Below are 24,381 nucleotides of genomic sequence, written 5' to 3'. Positions count from 1 at the left end.
AGGAAGTCAGGCTTACTTGCCTCAGGCTGGTGGGGTGGGGCCAGCCCAGTGGGGTGACCATTAACTCCCTTGAGGCAGAGCATGGCCCGAGGCAGCCTTGTTTCTATGGAGTCCCATTTCCTGGGTCCTGTGACCTGACTGTTTACAAATGGAGCAAAAAGCCAACTTTCTCGAAGGCCCAGGGGAAGCCCGTCTTCACTCGCACCCCTCCCCTAGCTCCTTCTCTTGACATGAGTTGTGGCCTCTCTGCTCTTGGGGGGATCTCCTCGGCCAGCCTCCCTGCCTGCCAGCCTCCCTCTTCTTTCTCCCAAAATGGAATGAGGAGGCTGGCTTTTGAGCCAGATGGCCTTGGCCCTACCTTGCAGGAGGTGTGACCTTGAACAAGTCACTTCCCCTCCCCGGGCCTCAGTTACCTCATCTGTGAATGGGGAGAATAGTTCTCGCTGCTCCTGGTTTCTGGAGGTTGAAGTGATTTGAGGTATATCTGTGCTGTTCAGCACACAGGGGGCAGATGACAACCTGCCTGCTCTCACCGCCTGCTCCTGCCAGCCTGGTGTTGGGGACCGAGAGCCAGCCCTGCCCGGAAGTCCCATCTCTTGGACTCTCTGGTCCACTTCAGTCCCACCCAGGGCACCTGCCTCGGCCCACACCCTCCTCCCAGGTCCAGTGTTTCTTTGTGTTTTTTTCCCATTCAGTAAACATCTGCTGGCCTCCCTTAGGGGCCTGGCCAGGGAGCTAAGAGGAGATAAGAGACTGGAGGAGGCCTGGGACTCAGGGGGAATCCCAAGGGGATGGGTGGATGGGAGGCTTCCTCCTCTGTCAGGCCCAGGGCCTTAGTGCTGCCGCTTCTCATCCCTGCGTACCACTCCACCCCATGTCCCCCCTTGCTGCACTGTGCCTTGTCCCATCTCTGGGGATGATAAGCCTGCAGGTCCTTTGCTGGAACCAAGAAGGGAACAAATAGGGATCCCACAAGCAGACGTCAGTTTTGCAACCTCCCAGAATTCTCGCAAGGTGGCCTGGTGGTCCCCGCCCCATCTGGGGCTCATGCTCGCACCAGCACCTGGAGAAGGCCCCGCTCCTTGGCTGTGCTGAACATGAGGCCCCTTTATGTCGTGAAGCAGGCAGTTTGCGTCAAGTCCAGCCACCTGGGCCTCTGCCCTGCCCCGCCCAGGAATGATCCCCTCCCTGGCATGTGCTCCGGTGGCCTTGAAGGATGGGAGGATGGGGCGGGGAGGCAAGTCTGTTGCAGAGGGGATGGGGCACAGGCTGTAACCCCTGAGAACACTGCCCTGTTTTCGGTCCCAGGCAGAGGTCCTGCTTCCTTCCTGGGCCTCAGTTTCCCCGTTCTAATCGATTCCAGCTGTGATCTTAGCTTCCAGGAGGGAGGTGACTGGGGTGAAGGTGGATGGATGAGGAGAAGCGGGGAGAGCGGAGGGGCTGAAGGCGCCCTGGATCCGTTGACTAGCTGCCTTCCTGTTTCTGCACTGGGCCTGGAAACCTGAAGTTCTGGTTCAGTGAGGAGATGGTTACGGGCTGTGACCTATGTCCGGTGCAGCTGGCCTGGCAGGCTGGAAGGGGCCGAGAGGTGAGAGGTGACCGCAGGAGCAGGAGGCTGTGCCCCACAGAGACGTACGTTGACCGGAGGAGTGGTCACCCCAGCCCTGTCCTGCAGGCCACTCTGCTGTCCCTTCCTCCCAGGGCTCCTGCCCGCAGCAGAACCTGCCGAGTCCTGTTCCTGACACCGGAGGTGGGCAGAGCCAGACCTGGGCCCTGCCCTGGAGCTCTCAGGCTGGTGAGGGAGACCCAAAGGTGAACTTCAGGGAGGGCAGCGTTGGGAGGGAGCACAGCTGGCTGGGGGCCCTGGGGAGGATGGCGTCTGAGGTGGCATCGGTCTCGAGGCTGTGGCTGGATCCCATCTTGGGGGGGAGTTTGGAGTCTGCATTCCCCTCTGGAGCCTCCCTGCCCATCAGCCCTCTCCATGCCTGTTCTGCTGGCATCACCACCTCCAGGCAGCCTCCTCTGATCTCTCCCTGGGTTCCTGCTGTCACAGCTGTGCTCACGTGGAGGGTTATGCTCAGGCTTCTCCTCCTCAAGGGCGCTGCCTGTGGGCTGGGCATTTTCTGACTGGCTCTGTCCTCTGTGCTTAGCCAATGGCCCAGGAAAGGTGGAATGACAAACACTGGTCTTGAGAAGCCGGGGCTGTATGGTGACAAAGGTGAGGGTCTGCGCTGCCCCTGCCCCCTTGGTCTCATTGCCATATAGCAAGTCCCCCAAGCTGGGCTAAGGACAGGTGCAGGGGATGGAGAAGGGATGGTAGCTTTGTCACTCATAAGTCCTGGCCCAGCTGGAGGCTCTGGAGCTGACTGTCTGAATTGGAATCTCAGTTCACCTCTTCCTCTGTGGCCCTGTGCAAATGACTTACCCTCTCTGTGCCTTGGTTTCCTCATCTATAAAATGGGGATGCTAACCGTACGTGTCTCACAGGGTTGTTCTGCACAGCTGGGCACACAGCAGGTGCCCAGTCACTGCAAGCTGTGTCTGATTGTTCCATTCAGGGTGTCCCAAAGTGGCCGCTGGACTCCAGGTGTCCCAAGGTGGCTGCTGGACTCCAGGGTGTCCCAAGGTGGCCGCTGGACTCCAGGGCCAACCCCAGGTGCCGCCGCCAACCTCAAGTCATTTCTCTATCTTGAGCTGGAAAACCCGCGCCTCTCCTGGCAGCGGGAACACACCCAGACCACCTCCTCCTCTCCGCTCCCTCCCAGGCTGGCAGATTCGCCCCAGGTCTCTGCTCTATCGCAGGGAGTCAGGGCAGTGCCGAGCCTGGAACCAGGGACTCCGGAGCCCTGAGCTCAGTCTCTCCCAGGGGCCAGAGGAGTGTCTGGGGCAGGCTGGGGTGGCTGGACCTGCCCACAGGCTGCCCTGGCAGTGCCGCTTAGTGGGGAGGAGAGCTCTATTCCGGGGGCTGGGCTCTGTCTCATCCATCCACCTGCCTCATGACCCCAGGCGCCCTGCCCCATCCTGGGCCTGGCATCCTCCCCTGTGGAATGGGTGGTCCTGTCTCTGTGCAGGGCCCACAAGGGGGAGGGGTGCCTCGAAAGTCACGTCCTCTGATGCCAGGCGGTAGCTGTCTCTTTTCCCATGGTGGGGATGTGGCTGGGGTCCTCCAGGTACGAAGCCCCCCTCCACCCTTGTCCTGCCTGCCCTTCCGGGCCCCAGGGAGGCAGATGCTAAGTCATGGCTCCCTCTGGCTCAGAATTCTCAGCTGGGCCTGGGAGATAAGATAAGGAGGGCAGCTGGGTGGGAGGCAAAGCCACTGCTTCCTGAGAGCTCACTGGGTTTCCAGCCTCACTGGGTTTCCATGACCTGGGGCAGTGTTACTCAGACCTGTGGCATTCCGCAGTCTGTACTCTGGGGGATCCTCTTGCAGCTTGGCCCTGGGTCACCCTGAAATCCCATCTGGAGTGCTCATGCCCTCAGGGGAGTTACAGCGCTCAATGGCCCTCCCAAACTCTGGTTTTCCCAGGTAGAGGTGGCAACAGGAGTCCTGAACACCTTAGTGAGACCTGATGGCCCTTTGCCCCGTTTTCCCCGGCCAAGTGCTCTGCCTGCATGTTCTGTGGAGTCCTTACACAGCCCTGCAAGCATAATAATCTACTTCCTTTGCACGGGGAGGAAATGGAGGCTCAGAGAGGTTGAGCCACTGGCCCAAAGTTGCACAGCCGGTAAATGGGGAGCAGGAATTTGAATTCTGACTTCCTGACTCTGCTGCCCTCTGCTGGCTGCCTCCAGTAGGACCTCAGTAGCTCTGTTGTGATTGAACTGGTTCAGGAACACCAGCTGAAGTGGAGGCAGGCCAGTGCTGTGTGGCTGCGGTATGTTGTTCAACCTCTCTGGGCCTCAGTTTCCTCATCTGTGAAATGAGCACAATTCCCACCTCTCAGGACCATGGTGAGGATAGATCACGGTGCCAGCAGGAAGGAAGGCATGTCTCAGTGTTTACCTCCCCCAGCCCGTATTGTTGCCCCCCTTGGAGAGCAGTCACTTGCTCTCAGCTCTGTAGAGTGAAGATGCTGATGGGTGAGGAGGAGGGGACTGGGGTGGGCACTCGGGGAGCTCTGGGGGTGTCTGCTCAGCTCTGCTCGGCATTTCTTGCTGTGTGTCCTTGAAAGTCACTGCCTCTCTCTGAACCTTCATTCCTCATCCATAAAATGGAATAAAAATGCCACACTGCTTGGGTGGGGTGAGGGTCAGATGAGACAGCCCGAGGATGTGCCCATATGGGTCCTGGGATGGTTGTCTCCTCGCTTCTCCCTGGCCCTTTGCACTCGTCATGTGCAATTTTGATGTGTTTCTGCCCTGCACCTCACCCCACTTTGTGACTGTGGGCCCCTGAGAGCTGGCTGGGATGGCCCTGCAGGGCTGCTGGTGCTGGAGGATGATGGACACTGAGCCCTTGCTGGTCAGGGAGGACCACAGAGGGCAGGAGGAAGGTGGTGGCCCGGGTCCAGCCCCTCGAAGTCCTTCCACAGTATTTGCTCATCATCCAAACTTCGGCAGAAGAGCAGAGTTCTTCAGCCAGGGGAGGGGAGAAGGGCTTCCTGGGCAGCCCTGGGGGAAGCTGGACTTGGAGAAACTGACCCAGGGCCCCAGTCGGCAAGGGGAGGCGTGCGAATCTCCAGCAGACAGTGAGGTCTCCTCTCGGCTTCTCCACAGGACATATGCGAGGACCCCCGCCTCTTTGTGGATGGCATCAGCTCCCACGACCTGCACCAGGGCCAGGTGGGCAACTGCTGGTTTGTGGCGGCCTGCTCGTCCCTCGCTTCCCGCGAGTCACTGTGGCAAAAGGTGAGGCCTGGGTCAGGCAGGGGTGCTGGGGAGACTTAACTCAGCCTGGCGCCCTCCCCATCAGATGGGGGAGGTGCAGCCTGAGTGAGCAGGTGAGACGTTACGACAGCCTGTGTGGGGATGGGGCGGGGTGATGCCAGGGCTCCCCAGTGCTGACTGAGCATCAGAATTGCCTTCCCTGCCCCTGCCAGCTCAGGGGCAGGTGCTGGGAATCTGCAGAGCTCCCAGTTCTGATGCGGCCGCTCTTGACTGTTGGGGGCCCACTGAGCAGAATACGCACCTGTGAAATGTGGAGGCTGCCTAAAGCACGTGCAGTGTGGAGACACCACTAACCGCGGCTCAGGAGACCCCTGCCAGTATCTGCTGTGCGACTTGGCCAGCTCTTGTCCTTCTCTGGGCCTCACTCTTCTCACTCTGAACAGCTGGAGTGATCCAGACAATCCTGTTTCATGATTCATGGTTCCAAGCAGCTGATATTCTGGACCAGAACCACAGGGTTTTAGGTTGGAAAGAATGGGCTCCGGTCCTGACACTTCGCCCTCTCGTGGCAGCATTCGGCGGTGCAGCCCTTAAGTCCAACACTCAGAGCTCCCTCCTTGGGGAAGCAGGGAGGCTGGAGTTGTGGTTTCTAAAGAGTAACTGATGGGGACTGCGTCCTGGGTTCCCACGCCAGCAAATACAAGTCATTGCCCCTTTCTCATCCCTGCCCTTTCTGCTCTTTCTGTAGGGACTAGCGGTAGGGCTTAAGAACACCGGGCATCCGAGTCTTACAGGCTCAGGTGCGAGTCCCAGCCTCGCCGTTTCATAGCTTTGTAATTAGCCTCAGGTTACTCATCCAGAAAGTTGGGATATCAGAGTAGCTCCCTCTCGGGGAGCTGTGAGGGTGGAACAAGGTACTGTGCTTACAGGGCCTTGTGCAGGGCAGCGCTGCAGTGACCAGTGTTGTGATCATTAAGATTCATGGAACATGATGGGTGTTCCTGGGCAAGCAGGGTGCAAGGGGCAGATGAGTTTGTTCTCATCCTCTGAGGCATCCCTCAGCCATCAGAGGGAGCTGTGCCCTTCGCCGAGGCTGGGACTGTGGTAGGTGTCCTGTTGTCATGTCTTCTGAACAAGGGTGTGACCTCTCAAAGCCACCCCCGAGTGGGCATCCCTGGGGCCTGGCCCCGGTGGTCCTGTGGGATACGGGAAGCTCTGTGCTGTAGGCCCCACGGCAGAGATCCGTAGACATGGGTGGTCACGGGGCGTCCAAGCTGGGAGGGCCTTGGAGAGCCTCATGGCCCACAGAGGCTCGGGATCTGGCGCTGTTCTTCGGGTGTAGAGCTGTCCTCACCCTCCTGCCTCCAGGCTCCAACCCCCTTCTCTGAGCCCAGAACAAGGTGCCCCGATCAGGTGGCACATGGGAACCCTGTGGGGCTGGCCTTACACCTCCCACCCAGCCCTGTAATTGCCTGTTTATCTGTGATCTCCCCTCTCGAGCTCACAGACAAAGCTGGTCTATATCTTCCTGCTGAGCCCAGCAGGAGCCCGGCACAGAGAGGGCTCAAGAAAGTTTTGAGAACAGAGTTCCTCCCCAGCGACTGGCCAGCAGCCCCAGGCCTCCCGGGGCCTGCAGTGGGGCCGGGGCCTGGCCCTCTGTGTCCCCTCCTGGGGAACGGGCTGTCTAGTCATGTGTAGAGATGAGCCTCAGCTTACCGGGTGCCCTGCCCTGGGCCCGACCCCGGGGACAGCTCTCCACCTAGCAAGTGGAAGAAGGGGCCCCGGACCCGCAGGCAAGAGGTTTTTGTTGGTGCTTTGTGACCATGGGCAGGCCTGTGTTTGTCTCTGGGCCTAAGGTTCCTCCTGCAGGGTGTTGGGGCACCCAGCCTGGCTTGTCTGGAAGCTTCAGGGGCAGATCTCCAGGAGCTTAGGTCCCTGGGAGGTTGGGCGAGTCAGGGCTGCTCTGGGCTAATTGCACTCTGCCTTCTGGTGCTGCTGTGGTGACAGACCCTGGGTCCCGGCAGCAGGCACGAGGCCCCAGGGAGCTCATTACTGTGCCTTACCTCCCCTCCTGTCCCTGCTGACTGGGCCCTGTTTGTTGTCACCCCTCACTTGCTGGGCCTGTTGCCCTGCAGGGCCTCCCCTGCCCCACCCTGTTTTCTCCATGGAATGGGGGCGCTCAGCCTGAGCTGCACCCCTGCTCCCTCCACCCACCTCACACTCTGGGGGTGCTGAGCCTCAGTGCAGGCACATCACGCCCCGACACACATGCCCCCTTCTCCAGGAAGCCGCCCCTTTACCTCTAGTACTTGACACGGCCTGGGGCCGACAGGCAGGGGATTTGAAGCCAGCGGGTCCTGGGTTTGATTCTGACTGGGTTTCTCGCTAGTCGTGTGACCTTGGTCAGGTCATGTTTCTTCTCTTGGCCTCTGTGTAAACCTGACTTTTCCAGTCCCCATGGTAGTGGGAGGATTAAAGGAGCCCACGGGGTAGGGGTGTGGGGCAAGCCCATGGCATTTAGCAGCAATCTAAATCCCTCTCTGTCCCTCCTCTGGCCTCCCACCTATTCCTCTCTTCTGCCGGACACTTCTAGGAAGCAGGCCTCCCCGTCCTATGGGATCCCTGATGGGGGCATTATGGTCTCCCCAACTTGACTGTGCATTCCCTGAGGGCAGGGCAGTGGACTTCAGGTGACCAAGTTTTGTGGACCAGACGTCAGATGTGACGCTGGGGTGGAGCATTTGCCATTAGCCTGGCCTGGCCCAAGCCAGGTGAGCGCACCTTCCCTAGAGCCTGGCGTGGCCCCAGGCGCAAGGGCAGGCCTGAGCCCTGCTCTGAGTCACGGGGTACCCAGGCCCAGGAGGAGACAGCCATGACCCCGGTGGGGGGAGAGCAGAATTGAGCAGAAACCCAGCGGGGTGCCCGAGTGTCTGAGAGCGAGTTTTGGGGGGTGGGCATCCTGGGCCGCGGCCTAGGGGAGGCACCTGGTGGCAGGGCCTCGCAGTCTTTTAGTTCCTCTTAAAAACGTTTCCCATCCCACCCCTGCCCATGTTATATGAGCAATCCCCGCCCTTTAGCATATAGCAGTTCATGTACCACGAGATAAGTGAGCACCAGCTATGCCCCAGCGCCACTCTAGGTACTGGGGACAGGTGATTTTAAAAACTATCTGGAAACAGCCAGTGTTGAGGGTTTTCTACATTTCCTTCTAGTCTTTTTTCCATTGGGGGTTAAAGAGGGGCTTGTTCATTTGTTACGATCACATGTTTGCAGTCACGGATGCCAGTCTGGACCTTGCTTTTCTCTTCTCTATTCACTCCTACGTCCAGCCTTTGGTGGGGCCTCCCAAGGCATCTGGTGGCCAAGCAGAGGTTTGTGGGAAGCAGTGGGCCAGCCCCACCCGCAGCCTCCCGCCTGCCCTTCCTTCCCCTCTGGCCGTCCTTGGTCCCCACGGCTCCCTCCCTCCTGCCCTGCCTGTCTGTGAGGCCCCAGCCCTGGTAACGGCTTCCACCTTCAGCCTCTTCCTGCCGGTCGGTAACCCTCTGCCCAGGCCGAGACCAGGCCCTTCCCCAGGGTCCTGCGGCCTCTGAATCCTCATTGGTAGAAGCTGGACACCTCCCACCATGTCCTGCAGGCCCGGAGCGGTGGCGGCATTCTCTCCCTTCAGTGATGCCTCCAGACCACACCCTCCCCATATAGACCCCTGCACGCTCATGCCATTAGTCCCCCACTCCCCCCACCCCCGGCCCCCACCAGCAGCCCACCTTACAGCCATCCCCTGGCACCCAGCTACCCTGGCACCCAGGCATCAAGGGCTCAGCACCTCCAGTTTCCCAGCCTTTCCCACCCCAAGTACTGCTGCGTCCCAGGGGTTACTGTGCCTGTGTGGCTGACACCCTGCCCTCATCACCCTGGCCCAGTTCTTGGTTCTGTTCCTCCATCACCCTCACCTTCCAGCCGTCTCCCTCCTTCCTGTGCCCGACGCACAGATGTCTCTAAACCACATTTTGACTTCGGTCAATGCGCGTGTACTCTCTCCCCATGTGCCCGTCTTCCTCTTGTCATCCTTGTCCTTAGGCCCCATGATCCATCAGCTATTCTCTTGTCAGTGTCATTCGTTCATTCATTCATTCAGGATTTCTGAGGGCCTCCTATGTGGCAGCCCTGTGCTAGGTAGTGACTAGAGTGATGAACCAGACAGCCACAGTCCCTGCCCTCTTGGTGGGGAGACATCACAGACAAAAACGAAGCAAATGTACAAATAAAAATCAAAATTTAGTGCTGGGAAGGAAATAGCTCCTCCTCATGAAGGAGAGAGAAGCTCCCCGAACAGTCACTCCCCAGACACATTGTTCCCCTCTCCTCTGCTGCTCCAGCTACAAAGGAAAAGGTTCTGTGAGGGACAGGCAGTTTAACATTTGCTGCCTGGTTTTCTCGAATACCATCGGGGAATTGCTGTCAGCAGCCCCCAGAACTGACCCAAGGGCTTGAGGTGTTGTCTTAACAGGATCGGGTGCGTGGTCCCCTTTGGTGACCCTCTTGCTGTTTGTGTAGCCCAAGACCCCACTGACTTACTTAGCTTCCATCTAGCAATTGACTGCGCTTGTGGTCCACTGGGCCCTTCAGATTGTTTTCAGGTATTACACTTTGGCCTGTGCTCCTGTCCTCTTTTCTGTGTGTGGCAGTGTCATGGCAGCTTCCCCTCTCCCTCACCCTCACCCCCAGTTATGCTCACAGTTCTTCCATCTGCCCACGTATAACAGCTGAGCTCCTGGTTCCCCCTCAGGCACCGGGGATACAGACGTTTGTCAGATTCTTCCATGGCCTCAAGTCTCCTGGGGGAAACTGAGGCTCAACACAGGGGTGATAAGTGGTGGGATTTTAGTAGAAGAGCTTCCTGGGCATGTGGCTGCCATGCAGCACAGGGTTGAGGTGGGGCCAGCAGGCAAGAATCATCCAGGTCAGTGATTCTCAAAATACCGCTCCTGGACCAGCGGTATCAGCATCACCTGGGAGGTTGCTAGAAATGCAGGTTCTCAGGCCGCATCCGAGACCGATTAAATCAGAAACTCTGGGGTGGGGCCCAGCACACTGAGTTTTAAGTCCTGCAGCTGGTTTTGATGCTCCCTGAAGTTTGAGAACATCGGTCTAGGTGAGAGATGATGGTGGCTGGGCCGGGGTCCTGGCAGTGGGGCTGGGGAGACGTGTTTCCAGGGTCATCCACAGGCCTTGCCCATCGGGCGTGGAGGGGTGCGCGTGAGGCCGAGTCAAGGAGAGCGCCAAGGTTCGGCTTAGGTGACTTCAAGTCTCAAATCGGTGGGCCCCTCTGGGCCCTATTTCCCACCCTCCTGCCAGGGGCTCTTCAGCCTCTCCTGCTGTGTCTCCAGTGAGCGCTTGCCCCCCGCCTCCTGCCCTCTTACTGCCTGTAAGCAGTGCTCCCTCTTCACAGCAAGCCAGCTCTCAGCCCATCCGTGGTGGCCAGCGCGGTTGCCACAGCTGGTCCCTGAGGAGCCTGCCACCCTCCTGCCGGCCTGCAGTACCTCCATTACCGAGGCACGTGGGGACGCCCGCCCTCCTGCACACTCCATTTTGAGGACGGGGTGGGGCTGGGAAGAGCCAGTGGCAAAGAGGGGCGAGACGAGAAGGGGGGCGAAAGGGGAGACGGGGCCCCTCTTTGGTGGCCTCTCGCCTTGGCCGTGAGGCCCCAGTCCACTCGGCTCCTGGACGGTGGAGGCGGCAGCAGCAAGGGGGCCATGGCGGAGGACGAGCCGAAGCCGACCCAGCTGGACACGCCCCTGGTCCTGGGCGAGGACCTGACCAAGCAGATGCGGCTGCGCGTGGAGAGTCTGAAGCAGCGCGGGGGGAAGCGCCAGGATGGCGAGAAGCTGCCGCCGCCAGCCGAGTCCATGTACCGCATCGACTTCACCCAGCAGCAGAGGCTGGACGTCGTGCTGGACAAGCCGGGCAAGGTCACCATCACGGGCACCTCCCAGATCTGGATGCCCGACCTCACCAACCTCATGACGCGGCAGCTGCTGGACCGCGCTGCCATCTTCTGGCGCAAGGAGGACTCGGAAGCCATGGATTGGAATGAGGCCGACGCCCTGGAGTTTGGGGAGCGCCTGTCCGAGCTGGCCAAGATCCGCAAGGTCATGTACTTCCTCATCACCTTCAGCGAGGGCGTCGAGCCTGCCAACCTCAAGGCCTCCGTGGTCTTTAGCCAGCTCTGATGGCAGCTGCCCGCTGCTACCCTCTCCCTTGGCCCACCTGCCTGACCCCTGCCCATACCCCTTTCCCCCATGTGTGTGTTTGGGGACATTATTCTAGCTGCTGGCCTGTACTTGGCTTGGCCGGGACCCCTGAGCCTGCGTCCTTCCTTCTCTCCTTTCCCTGGTGCTGGCGCTCCTGTTCACGGGAGGAAGATGCAAGGGCTCCGTAGTCTAGAAGCTGACCTGGCTGCCGCTGCTTCTGCCGTAGACCATGGAGACCTGGTCGGGGCTAGTGTGGGAAGATGGAGAGGCCATGGGAGATGGCCTTCTCTCTGCTCCATTGTTGGGAGAGAGACTGAGAGACCAAGACAGAGACAGACACAGACCGAGAGAGACACCTCTAAGGAACCAGCCATTGGGCTTCCTCCGGAGACAGGGGCCCAGAGATGACAGAGAGATGACAAAGCAGCTTCCTTGGAGAGTCTGGCACGCAGGCATCTGCTGCCCTCCTGGCCACGATGCCCCTTCCCAGTGTCCGTGTCTGGAGGTGAACACTCAGCCTGCTGCTCCAGGCGCCTTGTGTGGGCCCACGACACCTCAGGGCTCTTAAGACATTGGGCAGGGTTGCTGTGAGGGCTGATTTGGGCAGTGGGCAGTGGCTGGCACGCTGGAGGCTGTGCAGGCCAGCTCTTGGTTTTCTGGGACTTCAGGAGGGGAGAAGTGAAGGGGGAGATCTCAGAAACGTTGCATAGAGATGTATCTATCTGTACATACACATATGTCTTGAGAGAGAGCATGCTATGTTCATATGGTTGTATTCCGTACCTGCCCTGTGGATAAGCCTGAATTGCCCAGCTGGTTCCCTGGTGGCCCTTAGCAGGGGCTTGATCAGGATGGCCTTGGGGAGGGGAAGCTCCTGAGCCGGTGAAGTGGGGAACAGTGTAGTAAACAGGTTTCCCTCTGCCTGGGGGAAGCTGGAGAGAGGGGGTCCAGAGCCCTGGAGCTGGAGACAGTAACATCTCTGGGGCCTGAGGTGTGCCCTCCTGGGATGTCAGGCTTTTCCTGGCTAACTGGTCGGAGAAGGCAGGTGTGTCATCCTGGTGCGGCACCTTTGGTGGGGTTGAGGGGTGGGAATCGGGGGCAGCCTTGGAGGGGAGCTGTGATGGTGATGGTCAGAAGTGGGCTGGAGGTGACAGTGTGGTGTGACGGCGGAACACTGGCCTCAGAGGTCACAGGGCAGAACCCACTCACCAAACAGAGGGAAACTGAGGCACAATTGCCAGCAGATTCAGTTCCAAGCCCCCCTCACGCTGCACAGGCCCAGTGAGCTCCTCTGAGGCCTGGCACCAGCCGAGGGCACTTCAGGAAGCGCCCCCAACACCGTGTCTCCAGGTCAGCCCTGTTTTGTGTCAGGGACGTGCCCGTGACATTTCCCTCGTGAAGCAGAGCCATCGGGGGGCTGCAGGGCCCTGGGAGCAGAGGCACTGAGAGATGGAGGGTCAGAGCCAACCCTAGTGGCCAGGGCTGCCGGGAGGGCAGGCCCCCACTTTGGAGGCAGGCAAGCAGAAGCAGTTGGAGTCGATTCTTCAGTGGGAGATTTGGCCGTGGTGTGAGCGATGGTCCTTTCTAACCTGAAGCTCGGGTGTCTGTTCCGGGACATGCTTGGATTCCTGCCTGCTTCTCTGCTGACTCCGGGGGAGCCTGGAGGCTAGACCCCTGTGGATGGCCCTGTCCTTCTGCCTCTCTGCTTGACCCCTCCCTGCAGCTCTGGGGCCCCTCTGGCTGCAGACTGCTTGTATCCGCTCCCCAGCGCGTCTGCTCTGTGCAGGCATGTGAGTGCCTCTGCCGTGCTCACTGCGTGTCCCCGGTAAAACCTGTGTGTCCCCGCCTCGTGGTATGTGTTCTCTTCCCAGGAGCCACCCCTCCCTGGGCCCCCTGCACACCCCTGCCCCCTCCTCCTGCCGCTTTCAGGGCTGAGGCCCAGAGCAGGTGGTGACTGGCCCAAGGTCAGACATCAGCATGGGGTTTGAAACTAGGTCCCCTGACACCCAGCCAGGAACCAACAGCCCTGACAGTTTTTTCTCCAGTGGCCCCCAGACCAGCCTCTGTATGAGGCATGGAGAGAGCCATGCTGAGGCCTCGGGGAGACACTTGGGGCCCACAGGGGATGGTGGGGACCCACCAAGCCGTGCTCAATCTGGAGTCTCCCTCCCTTGCAGGGTGGCCGGGCAGGAGGCAGACGGGACAGGGGAGTGACTGAGAGGTGGGGTGGGATCAGGCCTGTGCCCCGATTTCCCTAACATGCTGTATGTCCTCAGGCAGCCCCTGACCCTCTCCCAGCCTCAGACCTTCTAAAGGGAACAGCCTGGTTCTCGGAAGCCCCTTGCGGCCCTGCCCCACTGACCAGAGAAGACCCATGTCACCATGTCGCCTTAGTGCCCCACCTGACCTTGACCCTGACCCTCACTCAATTTGTGGACGGTGACAACAGAGGCCCGGGGAGGAGGCTGCCGGCTCGAAGTCACAGAGGGTGTGTGGAGGGGCCAGCGATGGGGTGCACGTGGATCAAGCTCTGGGTCTGTGGACCTTCGACCCCATGACCCTGGCCCCCTGGGATGGGAAGGGCCGATGCCCCCATCCCATCTGAGGGCTCAGGCCCGGGCAAGGCCGGCTTCTCCCCCGAGACAAGGGCAGGCCCCGCTTCCAAGGCCGCTCTTGGGGCTTTGCTTGGGAACAGCTCCCTGGGCAGGTCTCGCATCCCCGTCTTCCTCCACCCCAGAGCCCTGCCCAGAGCAGCTGCTGCCGCCTCATTTCCCTTCCCCAAGCCCTGCCCTCCAGCCCCAGCCTCCATCCACTCCTGAAGGTACTTCTGGGAGGGGTGGGCGGAACAGAGACGGGAACCCAGGCTTCCCACCCTGAGGACAGCAGTAGAAGGCCTGGTTCTGCTCCTGAGACTGGGTCGGGGGGAGTGCAGGGAATGGGAAATGAGGACCTGCTGTCCACGGAACCTGTGAGAAACCACCGAGCAGAGAGACCCGCCGTTTCCTGAGCTCCTGCCTCCCACTGAGCCAGTGTACGGTAGTGTGAGGGACCCAGCCTGGCGCTGCCGCCAGCCACCACCCGCGTGACCCTGAGCAGCCTCTCGGAGCCTGTTTGCTCATCTGTCGGTGGGGATAGTAATGGTTCTTTCCTCATCGGGTCACTGGGAAGATGAAATGACTTAAAGCTAGTGAAGCACTGAGCTTCCTGAGAGGCACACGGGCTTCCTCTCTGGATTTCCTCCTTGTACTTTCCCAGTCGCTGTACACAGCGTCTCACTTTGCACCATGATTCTGAGAGGAGGGTGTTAGGAGAACCTACTTACTAAGGAAGAGTGTAGGGTTCAGAGAGGTGTAGTGAGTTGCTTGAGGCAACACAGCAGCCAGTGCTTAGGGCAGCAGGCAGTGTGGGGTGGAGGGATAGGCAGGGTCCAGGCCTGGCTCTGTGGTTGGAGAGAGTGGTCATGGGGGAGTGGATTCTCCTCACCATTACCAGGCTTGGAAGGGCCCAGCTGAGGGAACCTTAAGCCCTCACAGTCGAGCCTGGGAGCCTAGCCCGAGGGGCCGCCCAAGTCTCTGAGCGTCTGGCTGTGCTCACTCCTTGTGGACAGGGATCCCGGGGCCCCCTGCAGGTGTGTCAGCACCCCACGCTCCAGGTGGTGAGCTGGAGGCACTCCTCTCCCAAGGGGCTGGGGGTGGGGATTGCCCAATCTTCCTGGCTTCTTCCAGCCGTGGCGTCTGAAACTCGGGAATTTGAGACTCTTGGAATCAGAAGCTGAGAACTGAGAAACCAGATGCTCAGAACCAGGGACCCTCTTGTTCTGAGGATCTGGAGAGAACTGTGGCTCACCTCACCCAGCTTGGGTAGCACAGGAAATTCCACTGTAGCCCCTCAGCCTGCAGCCCTACTGGCCTTGTTTAGAAATGCTCCTGGCTGGCCCTCTGGGGTCCCAAACAGAAATGTGTGGGAAGCTCCCTCTCTGCCACACGGACAGACACACACGCACACACTTGCACGTACACATGCATGCTTCTGTGCACACACTCACACACGGGCGTTCACTCACTTGCCCAGGGTCCCAGCAGGATTTGAGCCCAGCCACTTGGGTCTGGGTGGGAGTCCCTGAGGGAGAGCACCGAGGGGGTGCTCCAGGTGCTGGGGCACCAGGGAGTACTGTGGCACACCCATCAGTGGGACTCTGAGGTTTCTGGGTGATTCTGCAGTGGGTGGCTGTTAATGGGCGCACGAGGGGCTCCAAATCCCAGAGTTCTTGCCTCACTGCCCGGTCAGCCCAAGGAGGTGCCTCAGCCCCTTCAGGCCTGTTTTTCCCATCTGCACAGTGGACTGTCGTTAAGGTTTTCCTTTCTCCTCTTGGGAGGGAGGTGGACCAGGTCCCCCCGAGGTTTGCACACACCATGTACTCCACACACCAGCAGGGACGACCCCTCATGTGTGCACAGCCCTCCACAGTCGATGCAGTACAGCCAAGGCCGTTCTCCACCTTCGTTCCCACAACAGCCTTGGAGGGAAGGTAGGTAGATGCGGAGACACTGAGGCTCCGAGAGGTGGCCTAGTCGAAGCTTAAGTCCCAGCCACACACCGAGGTTGGTAAATTGATGTCCAGCATCAAACGACAATCAGTATCAAGGCTACAGAGGACAAGGAGCTTTATTTGCAGGTCTTAGGGATTGCAACGGGGGAGACACAGATTCAGGTAGAACCAAAGAGCGTTCCAGGGAAGAAAAAGTCGGGCTTGTAAAGGCAAAAGCCGTAAGGTCGTTAAAGGAAATATGTGTCCTTGAGGCTGTCAAGAGTTATTTTAGGGTAAGGATCCAATAAATATCTTGAGTTTCTGGAACACGGGGCAAACGTTCTGGATGGCTGCGTTAAGACAAGAAGTGGTCAAAGTTCAGATTCCGTGCAGGTGATGACGTGCAGAAATCACACTTTCTCAGTGGCCTCCCAGCTCCGTTTTAGAGCGCTGTCTTAGTAAAACTGACTCCATTTGTATTTTCCTTTCACACCAGTAGTGTGTACAAGCTCACCAGCTGTCCAGGCCCTCGCTGCGGCCGGCATTTGGGGATTTTCCTCCCAGAAAGACTCAGCCAGCTGTGGAGCTGGCCCTGGCCCTGTGCCGGGCGGTGGGGATCGGAGCAGGAGCTTGGGGGAGGGGCTGCCGGACGGCGCCCAAGGGGAGGGTGGGGTCAGGAGGACCCTGCAAGCTGCTGCTCAGCTGGCCCCGGAGGGACAGGGACGGGATGAGGCCGGCAGAGGGAGCCACCCGTGCAAAGCTGAGGTGGCCTGAGGCATCACGGGCTGTAGATTCCTATAGGGCCTGAGGGAGGCAGTGTTCAGGGGTGAAGCTGAGAGCTGCCCGCAGGGCTTTGAATGCCGGGCCAGGGAGCTAGTGTCCCTGGCGATGGGGCTTTTCAACTGTAGTCTCGCGAGAGGAGAGAGACAGCCTAGTGAGCCCTTGGACCCATCCCTCCACCTCAACCACTGCCAACTCGTGGTTGCTCTTGTTTCCTCTACAACCCCGCTCCCCCCAGGCGGCATGTCATTTCATCTGTAAATATTTCTGGATGTATCTCTGAACGATAAGGACTCATTCAAAACCCAGAACCATAATATCTTAACATAACTAAAATCACTTTATAATAATTCCTTAATATCATCAAATACCCAGTAAATGTTCTGGTTTCCACTCTGGGTCACAAATGTTTATAGGTATATTTTACAGTTTGTTTGAATCAGATCCAAAGGTCCATTACTGCAGTCCGTTGGTTCCCCTTCATCTTTTCATTTTTTTCCCTTGCAATCTAGTTGCTGAAGAAGCCAGTCATTTGTCCTGGGAGTTTCCAACCATCTGGATTTTGCAGGCTTCTTTTTCATGGTGTTGATTAATATTTGTCTGTGCCCTGAGTTTCCTGTGAGGTAGCACTCACCTCTGGAGGCTTCATAAGATGCGGCACAATTTTTTTTGCACAACTGCTTCATAGGCGAAGTTGTCTCAGGAGGTACATAATGTCGGGTTGTCTCTTTTTTGTGACATAGGAACCATCGGTGATCCTAAATCGATGTTAGAAGCCATGATTACCTAAATCCATTATTTGTCAGTGGTTGCAAAAGAATAGGAGTCTAGGACTTCCCTGGTGGCGCTGTGGTTAAGAATCCACCTGCCAAAGCAGGGGACACGGGTTCAAGCCCTGGTCCGGGAAGATCCCACATGCCGCGGAGCAAATAAGCCCGTGCGCCACAACTACTGAGCCTGCCCTCTAGAGCCCGCGAGCCACAAGTACTGAGCCCTTGTGCTGCAACTACTGAAGCCCGTGCGCCTAGAGCCTGTGCTCCGCAACAAGAGAAGCCACCACGATGAGAAGCCCGCCCACCACAATGAAGAGTAGCCCCCCGCTCGCCGCAACTAGAGAAAGCCCGCACACACAGCAACGAAGACCCAACGCAGCCAAAAATAAACAAATAAATATATTTAAAAAAAAAAAAGAATAGGAGTCTAATATTCTAATTTCTTCTCACTTCTTAGATGGAATTCATCACCAGATAAAAACCTCCCTTCATCTGCTCTTGGTTACTCTATGGCACAGTTTGTATAGAAAAGTCAGGTTAAGTCTTTGATTTTTTTTTTTCTTTCGATTTCCAGTTTCAAAAAAATGAGTTGTTTCCCTGCCACCCTCCAATAGTGACTAATTATTTGTTTGTGTTAATATCATCATGGTCTCATGGATTTGAACATATCGGATGTGTTTTCATTCATCACTGTCATTATCCTTTACTGCTGCTCAGATTGGCCCGCCTTTGGCTAGTGGGAGCCTCTTCAGATTGGTCCTGAATCCTCTGGTTGCTTCCTTGATTTCTGGCATGACCGGATGTGGTGTGGAGGGTGTCTGGTTTGTGTGCCCGTGGGAGCACACCTCCCTGGACAGACTGCTTCCTCTCGCTTGGTACTCTGGCTGGCAGCAGAGAGGGGCTGAGGGGTGAGAAGGCTGGCCTGGGGCTTCCTTGAAGGGCTTTCTTGAAGGGCTGTGGTGTGGGAGGGAAATTGAGGCCCATGGAGATCGCTGACTCTTATCACAGGCCCTGGAGCCTCATTAGCTGCCTTTTGAGTAACAGAGGGTTCAGAGCCAAGCCCTGGGTTTAATGATCCTCCCGTGGCCCCAGTGGTACCTCCCAGCTCCTGCGAGGGCTCCTCTTCTTTCCTCCCTCCTCCCCCATCCTTCTTCTGCATCCCGTGCAATCCAGAGCTTTCAGAGCAGGGAGGAGTGGTGGAGGGTGCAGTGGCCAGGCCAGTGTTCCCAGCTTCCGACTCTCCATTGCTCTGTGCCCCTGCATGTACCCCCTTTTTTGCAAAATAAATTTATTTATTTATTTTTGGCTGCGTTGAGTCTTCACTGCTGCGCACGGGCTTTCTCTAGTTGCTGCGAGCAGGGGCTACTCTTCATTGCGGTGCGCGGGCTTCTCACTGGCCGGCTTCTCTTGTTGCAGAGCACGGGCTCTAGGCGTGCGGCTTCAGTAGTTGTGGCACATGGCCTCAATAGTTGTGGCTCTCGGACTCTAGAGCATAGGCTCTGTAGTTGTGACACACGGGCTTAGTTGCTCCATGGCATGGGGGAATCTGCCTGGACCAGGGCTCGAACCCGTGTCCCCTGCACTGGCAGGCGGATTCTTAACCCCTGCGCCACCAGGGAGGTCCCTGTACCCCATTTTTGATACACTTTTCTGTCCTGAAATCAAGTGTCAGGGAACCTGCCAGGGGTCAGGGCAGAGGCCGGCCTGGGAGTTTTCACTGAGAAAGGACACCCAGTTCACTGAAAAGGGACCAGCTAGTAATCAGCCCTTGCTGGGTTCTAGACTCTGTGTCAGGCTCTGAAGCCCTGAGTGTGAATCCTGCCTCCCTCACTGGTGCCTGTGGGTGGGCTTCTGCAGCGACTTCCTGCCCTACCTCTCAGAAGACAGCCCTGAGGGTTCAGGCGCTTCGGCACTTAGCTGGGCTCCATTAGTGGCTGTAGCGCCTCTCACTGTGCTTATCATTTTCATTGTCTTGGTCCCGAATGTCCCACTAGGGAACATTTCTCTTTGCCGGCATCCCTGTTGATGGTTGGAGGCGTGTAAACAGAAGCATCCTTAATGAGGGTGGGGCTGGGAATGGCTATGGCTGAAGTCTCTGTGCCCAGGCTGCTCCGGACCTTGGGGTTTACCGCCTCCTGATACATCTCTGGCTCCTCAGGCGGATTGCCTGCGTGCCCTCCCCCATACCTGGGAGTGATTTTCTTCTAGAAGATGGTTCTTCTGGTCTTGATGGGGTTTGGCTCCTCTGGGTCCTTGCCCGAAAGGGCCAGCAGGTCCCCCTGACTCAGCAGGGTGAGGGTTTTTTCTTCCCCTGCCTCCCCACCTCCTGCTGCCCCAAATTCTTCTGTTTGTCCTCGTCTGCTGGGGCGATGCCCACTGCCAGCTCTCAGGACACCTGCTCAGAAGCTACTGCTTGTCCTCCAGGGTCAGACCCACCACTCCCTTCTCTCCATGGCCCCGCATGTACCCCGTGTCAGCCTCAGCACTTGCCTGTGTGCCTACCTCTCCCACCAGACTGGGAGCCTCCCGAGGGCAGGGACCATGTCTGAATCATCTGGGTCCTCAGTGCCAGTGTGGGGCTGGGTGCAGAGTGGTCCACACTGATAAAGAACTCCTTATTTGGAGGCAGACAGACCTGCGTTTGAATCCTGGCTTCAAACCCAGGTCTGCCTGCCTCCAAAGAATGTGTATATTTTCTAGCTGTGTGATCCTGGACAAGTTACTTGCCCTCTCTGAGCCTTGATGTTCTCATCTGTAAAGTAAGGATGGATATATTAGTAATTTCATGGGGTGGTTGTGTGAATTGAACCGAGATAACCCATTGCAGTCACAGGCTTGGTATCTGGCATTTCCAAGATGCTCCATAAATAATCAATTTTATTAAGAGTCCCAGTGGATGCCTGTGAATTTATTCATTCAGTTAACACATGTTTATTGAGGACCCTCTCTGAGCCAGGCCCTGGACTAGGTGCTGGGTGGATAGCAGTGACCAAGACTGACGTGTCTCTGCCCTAAGAGAGTTGACATTCCAGTGACAGTATCAGCACTGAACACAATGTCACACACTTGTGTAATTATAACTGGGGAGAGTGTCTCAGAGGAGAAGTGCCAGGGGCCGTGAGTTGGATGGACAGGGGTCCTGGCCTAGTCTGAGGAGTCAAGGAGGGCTTCCTGGAGGAGGAGGGTAGGCCCTAAAGGACAAGTGAGAGTCAGCTGCAGGAAGAGCAGGTGCAGAGTTCCTGACCAGAGAAAGAGCCTGGAGCAGGGCGCAGTAGGTGGAGACTGGGGTGGGTGAGGGTAGAGACACGAGCCTGAGGACAGAGCATATTAAGGGTTTGGGCTTTATTTTCCAGGGGACCTGATCAGAAAGATCACTCTGCTGCTGTGTGGGGCAAGAGCAGATGTGGTTGCTGATGCTGTTAGTGTCCCGGGGCGAGGAGATGGGGGACCGGGCCAGGGTGGTGCCGGGGGGCTGGAGAGGAGGAGATGCATTTTAGCAGAATGTGGGAGCTCAGATTGCATGGAGAGAGGGAAAGTGGGGAGGCCGGCATGGCTGCCGACTTCTGGCTCGGGCAGGGCAGGGGGCAGGGTGGCACCACTGACCAGGCGGGAACTTGGGTGCATGTGCTATATTTCTGAGGGGGAGGATGCAGATGGAGGCATGAGGAAGGGAAGGGGAAGCTCATAGAATCTTAGAATGACAGAGCTGGGAGGAGCCTCAGGGGGCCTCCAACCCCTTCAGGGATGGGGAAACTGAGGCCCGGAGATGAGAAGGATTTGCCCAAGTCCCATACTGGTTCATGGCAGAGATGGGAATTGAACCCAGTATTCCTTTCCATTTGATTCCCTGGAGGCATGCAGCCCCACTTCCTCAGGAAGCCAGCCATGACCCTCAGTGTGTCCCATCCTGTCCCCCTCCCCGTCCAGGTCATCCCAGACTGGAAGGAGCAGGAGTGGGACCCCGAGAAGCCCAACACCTACGTGGGCATCTTTCACTTCCATTTCTGGCGCTTCGGGGAGTGGGTGGACGTGGTCATCGATGACCGGCTGCCCACAGTCAACAACCAGCTCATCTACTGCCACTCCAGCTCCCGCAATGAGTTCTGGTGTGCCCTGGTGGAGAAGGCCTACGCCAAGTAGGTGCCAGGGTCGGGCGGCCAGGCTGGGGTGGAACTGCTCTTGGGCTCTGTGCGGGTGTTCCTCTAGCTGGGGCTCCAGGCACAGAGAGGTGAGGGGCAGGTGCAAACACACACAGCGAACTCAGAGCCCGGCACCCAGAGCACAGCCGGGTGTGGCGCAGGCCTGGACTGCAGGGCCTCTGGGTACCTGGTGTCAGGTCCCCACAACCCGCCCACATAGGGAAGCCCGCTTCCACCTGGGAAGATGGAGGCCCAGGCAGGTGTCCTGCAGGTAGCCGGGGGCAGAGCCAGCAACCATATTCAGGTCGATGGTTCTTTTCCAAAGATCCAAGTTGCTGAGCCGTCCCTGGAGGCCTTGCTGGGCATGTGGTGTCTCCGAGCCTGGGCTGGTCGAGGAGGTTGGGACAAACCCCTGCCTTTCCTGCTGGCTGGGCCTCCCCTTCACCCACCCACTGGTCTGTCTACCTGACTGTCCAGCCATTCTATCTTTGCTGCCCCTCCTCCTGCTCTGTGCCAGGCCCTGGGTTCCCAGCATGGGCATGAGCAAAGGTTTGCTGAGCTGTGGAGGGCTTTGGGGCAGAGTGACCTGCCCAGGCCCCTGCAGGACAGGTGCAGGCCTGGCGCAGGAGGGCCAGTGGGGTCAGAGACCAGCTCTGTGGGAGCCTCTCCTTGATTCTTCCTCTCAGGCCTGTTTGTCACTCTCCTTGGATAGTGTGGTGTGTGTCTGTGTGTGTGTGTGTGTGTGTGTGTGTGTGTGTGTGTGTGTGTGTGTGTAAAAGGAAAAACAAAAACTCCATCATCAAAAACAAACCCATGGAACCGTCTTGCACTGTTGGTGGGAATGTAAATTGATACAGCCACTGTGGAGAACAGTATGGGGTTCCTTAAAAAACTAAAAATAGAATTACCATATGACCCAGCAATCCCACTACTGGGCATATACCCAGAGAAAACCATAATTCAGAAAGACACATGCACCCCAATGTTCATTGCAGCACTATTTACAATAGCCAGGTCATGGAAGCAACCTAAGTGCCCATCGATAGATGAATGGATAAAGAAGGTGTGGTACATGTATACAATGGAATATTACTGAGCCATAAAAAGGAACGAAATTGGGTCATTTGTAGAGACGTGGATGGATCTAGAGACTGTCATACAGAGTGAGGTAAGTCAGAAAGAGAAAAACAAATATCATATATTAATGCATATATGTGGAACCTAGAGAAATGGTACAGATGAACTGGTTTGCAGGGCAGAGACAGAGACACAGATGTAGAGAACAAACATATGGACACCAAGGGGGGAAAGTGCCGGGGGCTGGGGTGGTGGTGGGATGAATTGGGAGATTGGGATTGACATGTATACACTAATATGTATAAAATAGATAACTAATAAGAACCTGCTATATAAAAAAATAAAATAAAATTGAAAAACAAACCCATGAAAACATGTCGGCAGATTCCATTTTTAGTCCTAAGAAAGCGAAACCCGCCCCCTGGTCGTCAGTTGGTCACCATGGTCCTGGGTGCAGGCTCCTCTCCTCCCGCTCTGGGAGACCCACTCAGTAACTCAGCGGGCTAGCTCTTTTTTTTTTTTTCTTTTAAGTAAAATTTTTATTATTTTAAAAAATTGTCCAAAATATAATATTTATCATTTTGACCATGTGTAAGTGTAGGATTCAGTAGCATCAATTACATTCACAATGCTTTGTACCCATCACCACTGTCTATATCCAGTATAGATGATGATACTTTTCATCATCCCCAACATAAATTCTGTTACCCACTAAACAATAACTCCCTCTTTCTCCCTTCTCCCAACCCTGGGAACTTCCATTCTGCTTTTTGTCTCTATGAATTTTCCTATTCCAGGTAACTCATGTAAGTGGACTATTTGTCCTTCTGTGTCTGCCTTATTTCAATTAGCGTAGTGTTTTCAAGGTCCTTCCATGTTGTAGCATGTATCAAAATTCCGTTCCTGTTTACGGCTGAATGGTATTCCATTGTATGTGTGTGCCACATTTTGTTTATTCATTCATCTGTCATGGACACTCGGGTAAACTGTTTCCACCTGCTTGCTATTATGAATAATGTGGCTATGAACACTGATGTGCAGGTACCTGTTTGAATGTCTCCTTTTAGTTCTTTGGAATATATACCTAGGAGTGAATTGGTGGGTCGTATGGTAGTTCTGTGTGTACATTTTTGAGAAACCACCAAACTGTTTTTACACAGGGGCTGCACCAGTTATGCTTGTTGTTGTTGTTGTTTTTAATTATTTACTTTTAAAATTATAAAAAGAATGCATGTCTGTTATAGGAAATCCAGAAAATATAGGAAACCATGCAGAGGATAATAAACCTCTCCTAAACTCCTGCATATTCTCCCAGGTTGCTGTTCACCCCTTCCCTGTTTTGGGCCATCTGGGTTAATGGGGCAGCTCCTCTGTTCCGGACAGCAGGACATTGTCCCCTCAAGGCCCCACCCCCTCTCCATGTCTTCCATTTCTGCCCTTTGCTCTCCCTGCACCCTCCCCCACCACTGGCAGCTCTTTTAACATCTTTGATGGCTCTTTCGTTTGTAGGTTACCTTGCAAAACCTGTGCTGGTGTTTTGTGGGCGCATATTTTCAATTTATGGAAATGGTATTTTGTCATAGATCCCATTCTGCTTCTCATGTTCGCATTTGGCACTCTGCCTTTAAGACCCCAACCTTTTTCCTAACATTTAAATAAGGAGCCACAGCTGTGTCCTAGCACCTGATCTATTGCACATAGTAGATGCTTAATCTTTTTGAAATGAACTATTGCATACATTTAGACACAATTGGAGTCCGGCTGTATTGCCTTTTCAAATGTAACAAGCAGGCACTAGCATTTTCCCTGCAGTAGGAATTCCTTTACAGTGTTTTCTTCAATGGCTGCTTGAGATGCAACATTAGCTTTTAAAACCAGTTCTCTGTTGCTAGACGTTTAGGTGATTCCTAGTTTTACATTGTTATAAATAATGTTACTCGTCCAGAATTATGTCAAAAGACATAGGAACTTTTAACACTTCTGAAAAGAATTGCTGGATTTCTGGA

The 24,381-nt window shown here is 56.4% G+C and overlaps 2 protein-coding genes across 2 annotated transcripts in view; both read left to right on the top strand.

Moving 5' to 3' along the window:
- The window catches only part of CAPN5 (calpain 5), a 52,656-nt gene that overhangs the window by 17,102 nt on the left and 11,173 nt on the right, over positions 1–24,381 (top strand). Inside the window, exons 3-4 of the mRNA XM_060018225.1 lie at positions 4,717–4,848; positions 21,087–21,295. Coding sequence (XP_059874208.1) covers positions 4,717–4,848; positions 21,087–21,295 — 341 coding nt within the window. The remainder of the gene's footprint in view (positions 1–4,716; positions 4,849–21,086; positions 21,296–24,381) is intronic.
- On the top strand, positions 10,581–11,057 carry OMP (olfactory marker protein). The gene has a single exon (XM_060017251.1). The coding sequence runs from the start codon at positions 10,581–10,583 to the stop codon at positions 11,055–11,057; it is 477 nt and encodes a 158-aa protein (XP_059873234.1).

The sequence above is a fragment of the Delphinus delphis genome, chromosome 8 (genome assembly GCF_949987515.2).
Source record: "Delphinus delphis chromosome 8, mDelDel1.2, whole genome shotgun sequence".
Classification (NCBI taxonomy): domain Eukaryota; kingdom Metazoa; phylum Chordata; class Mammalia; order Artiodactyla; family Delphinidae; genus Delphinus; species Delphinus delphis.
The sequence above is the reverse complement of the archived record's forward strand: the minus strand, read 5'-3'. Positions and strand labels throughout refer to the sequence as shown.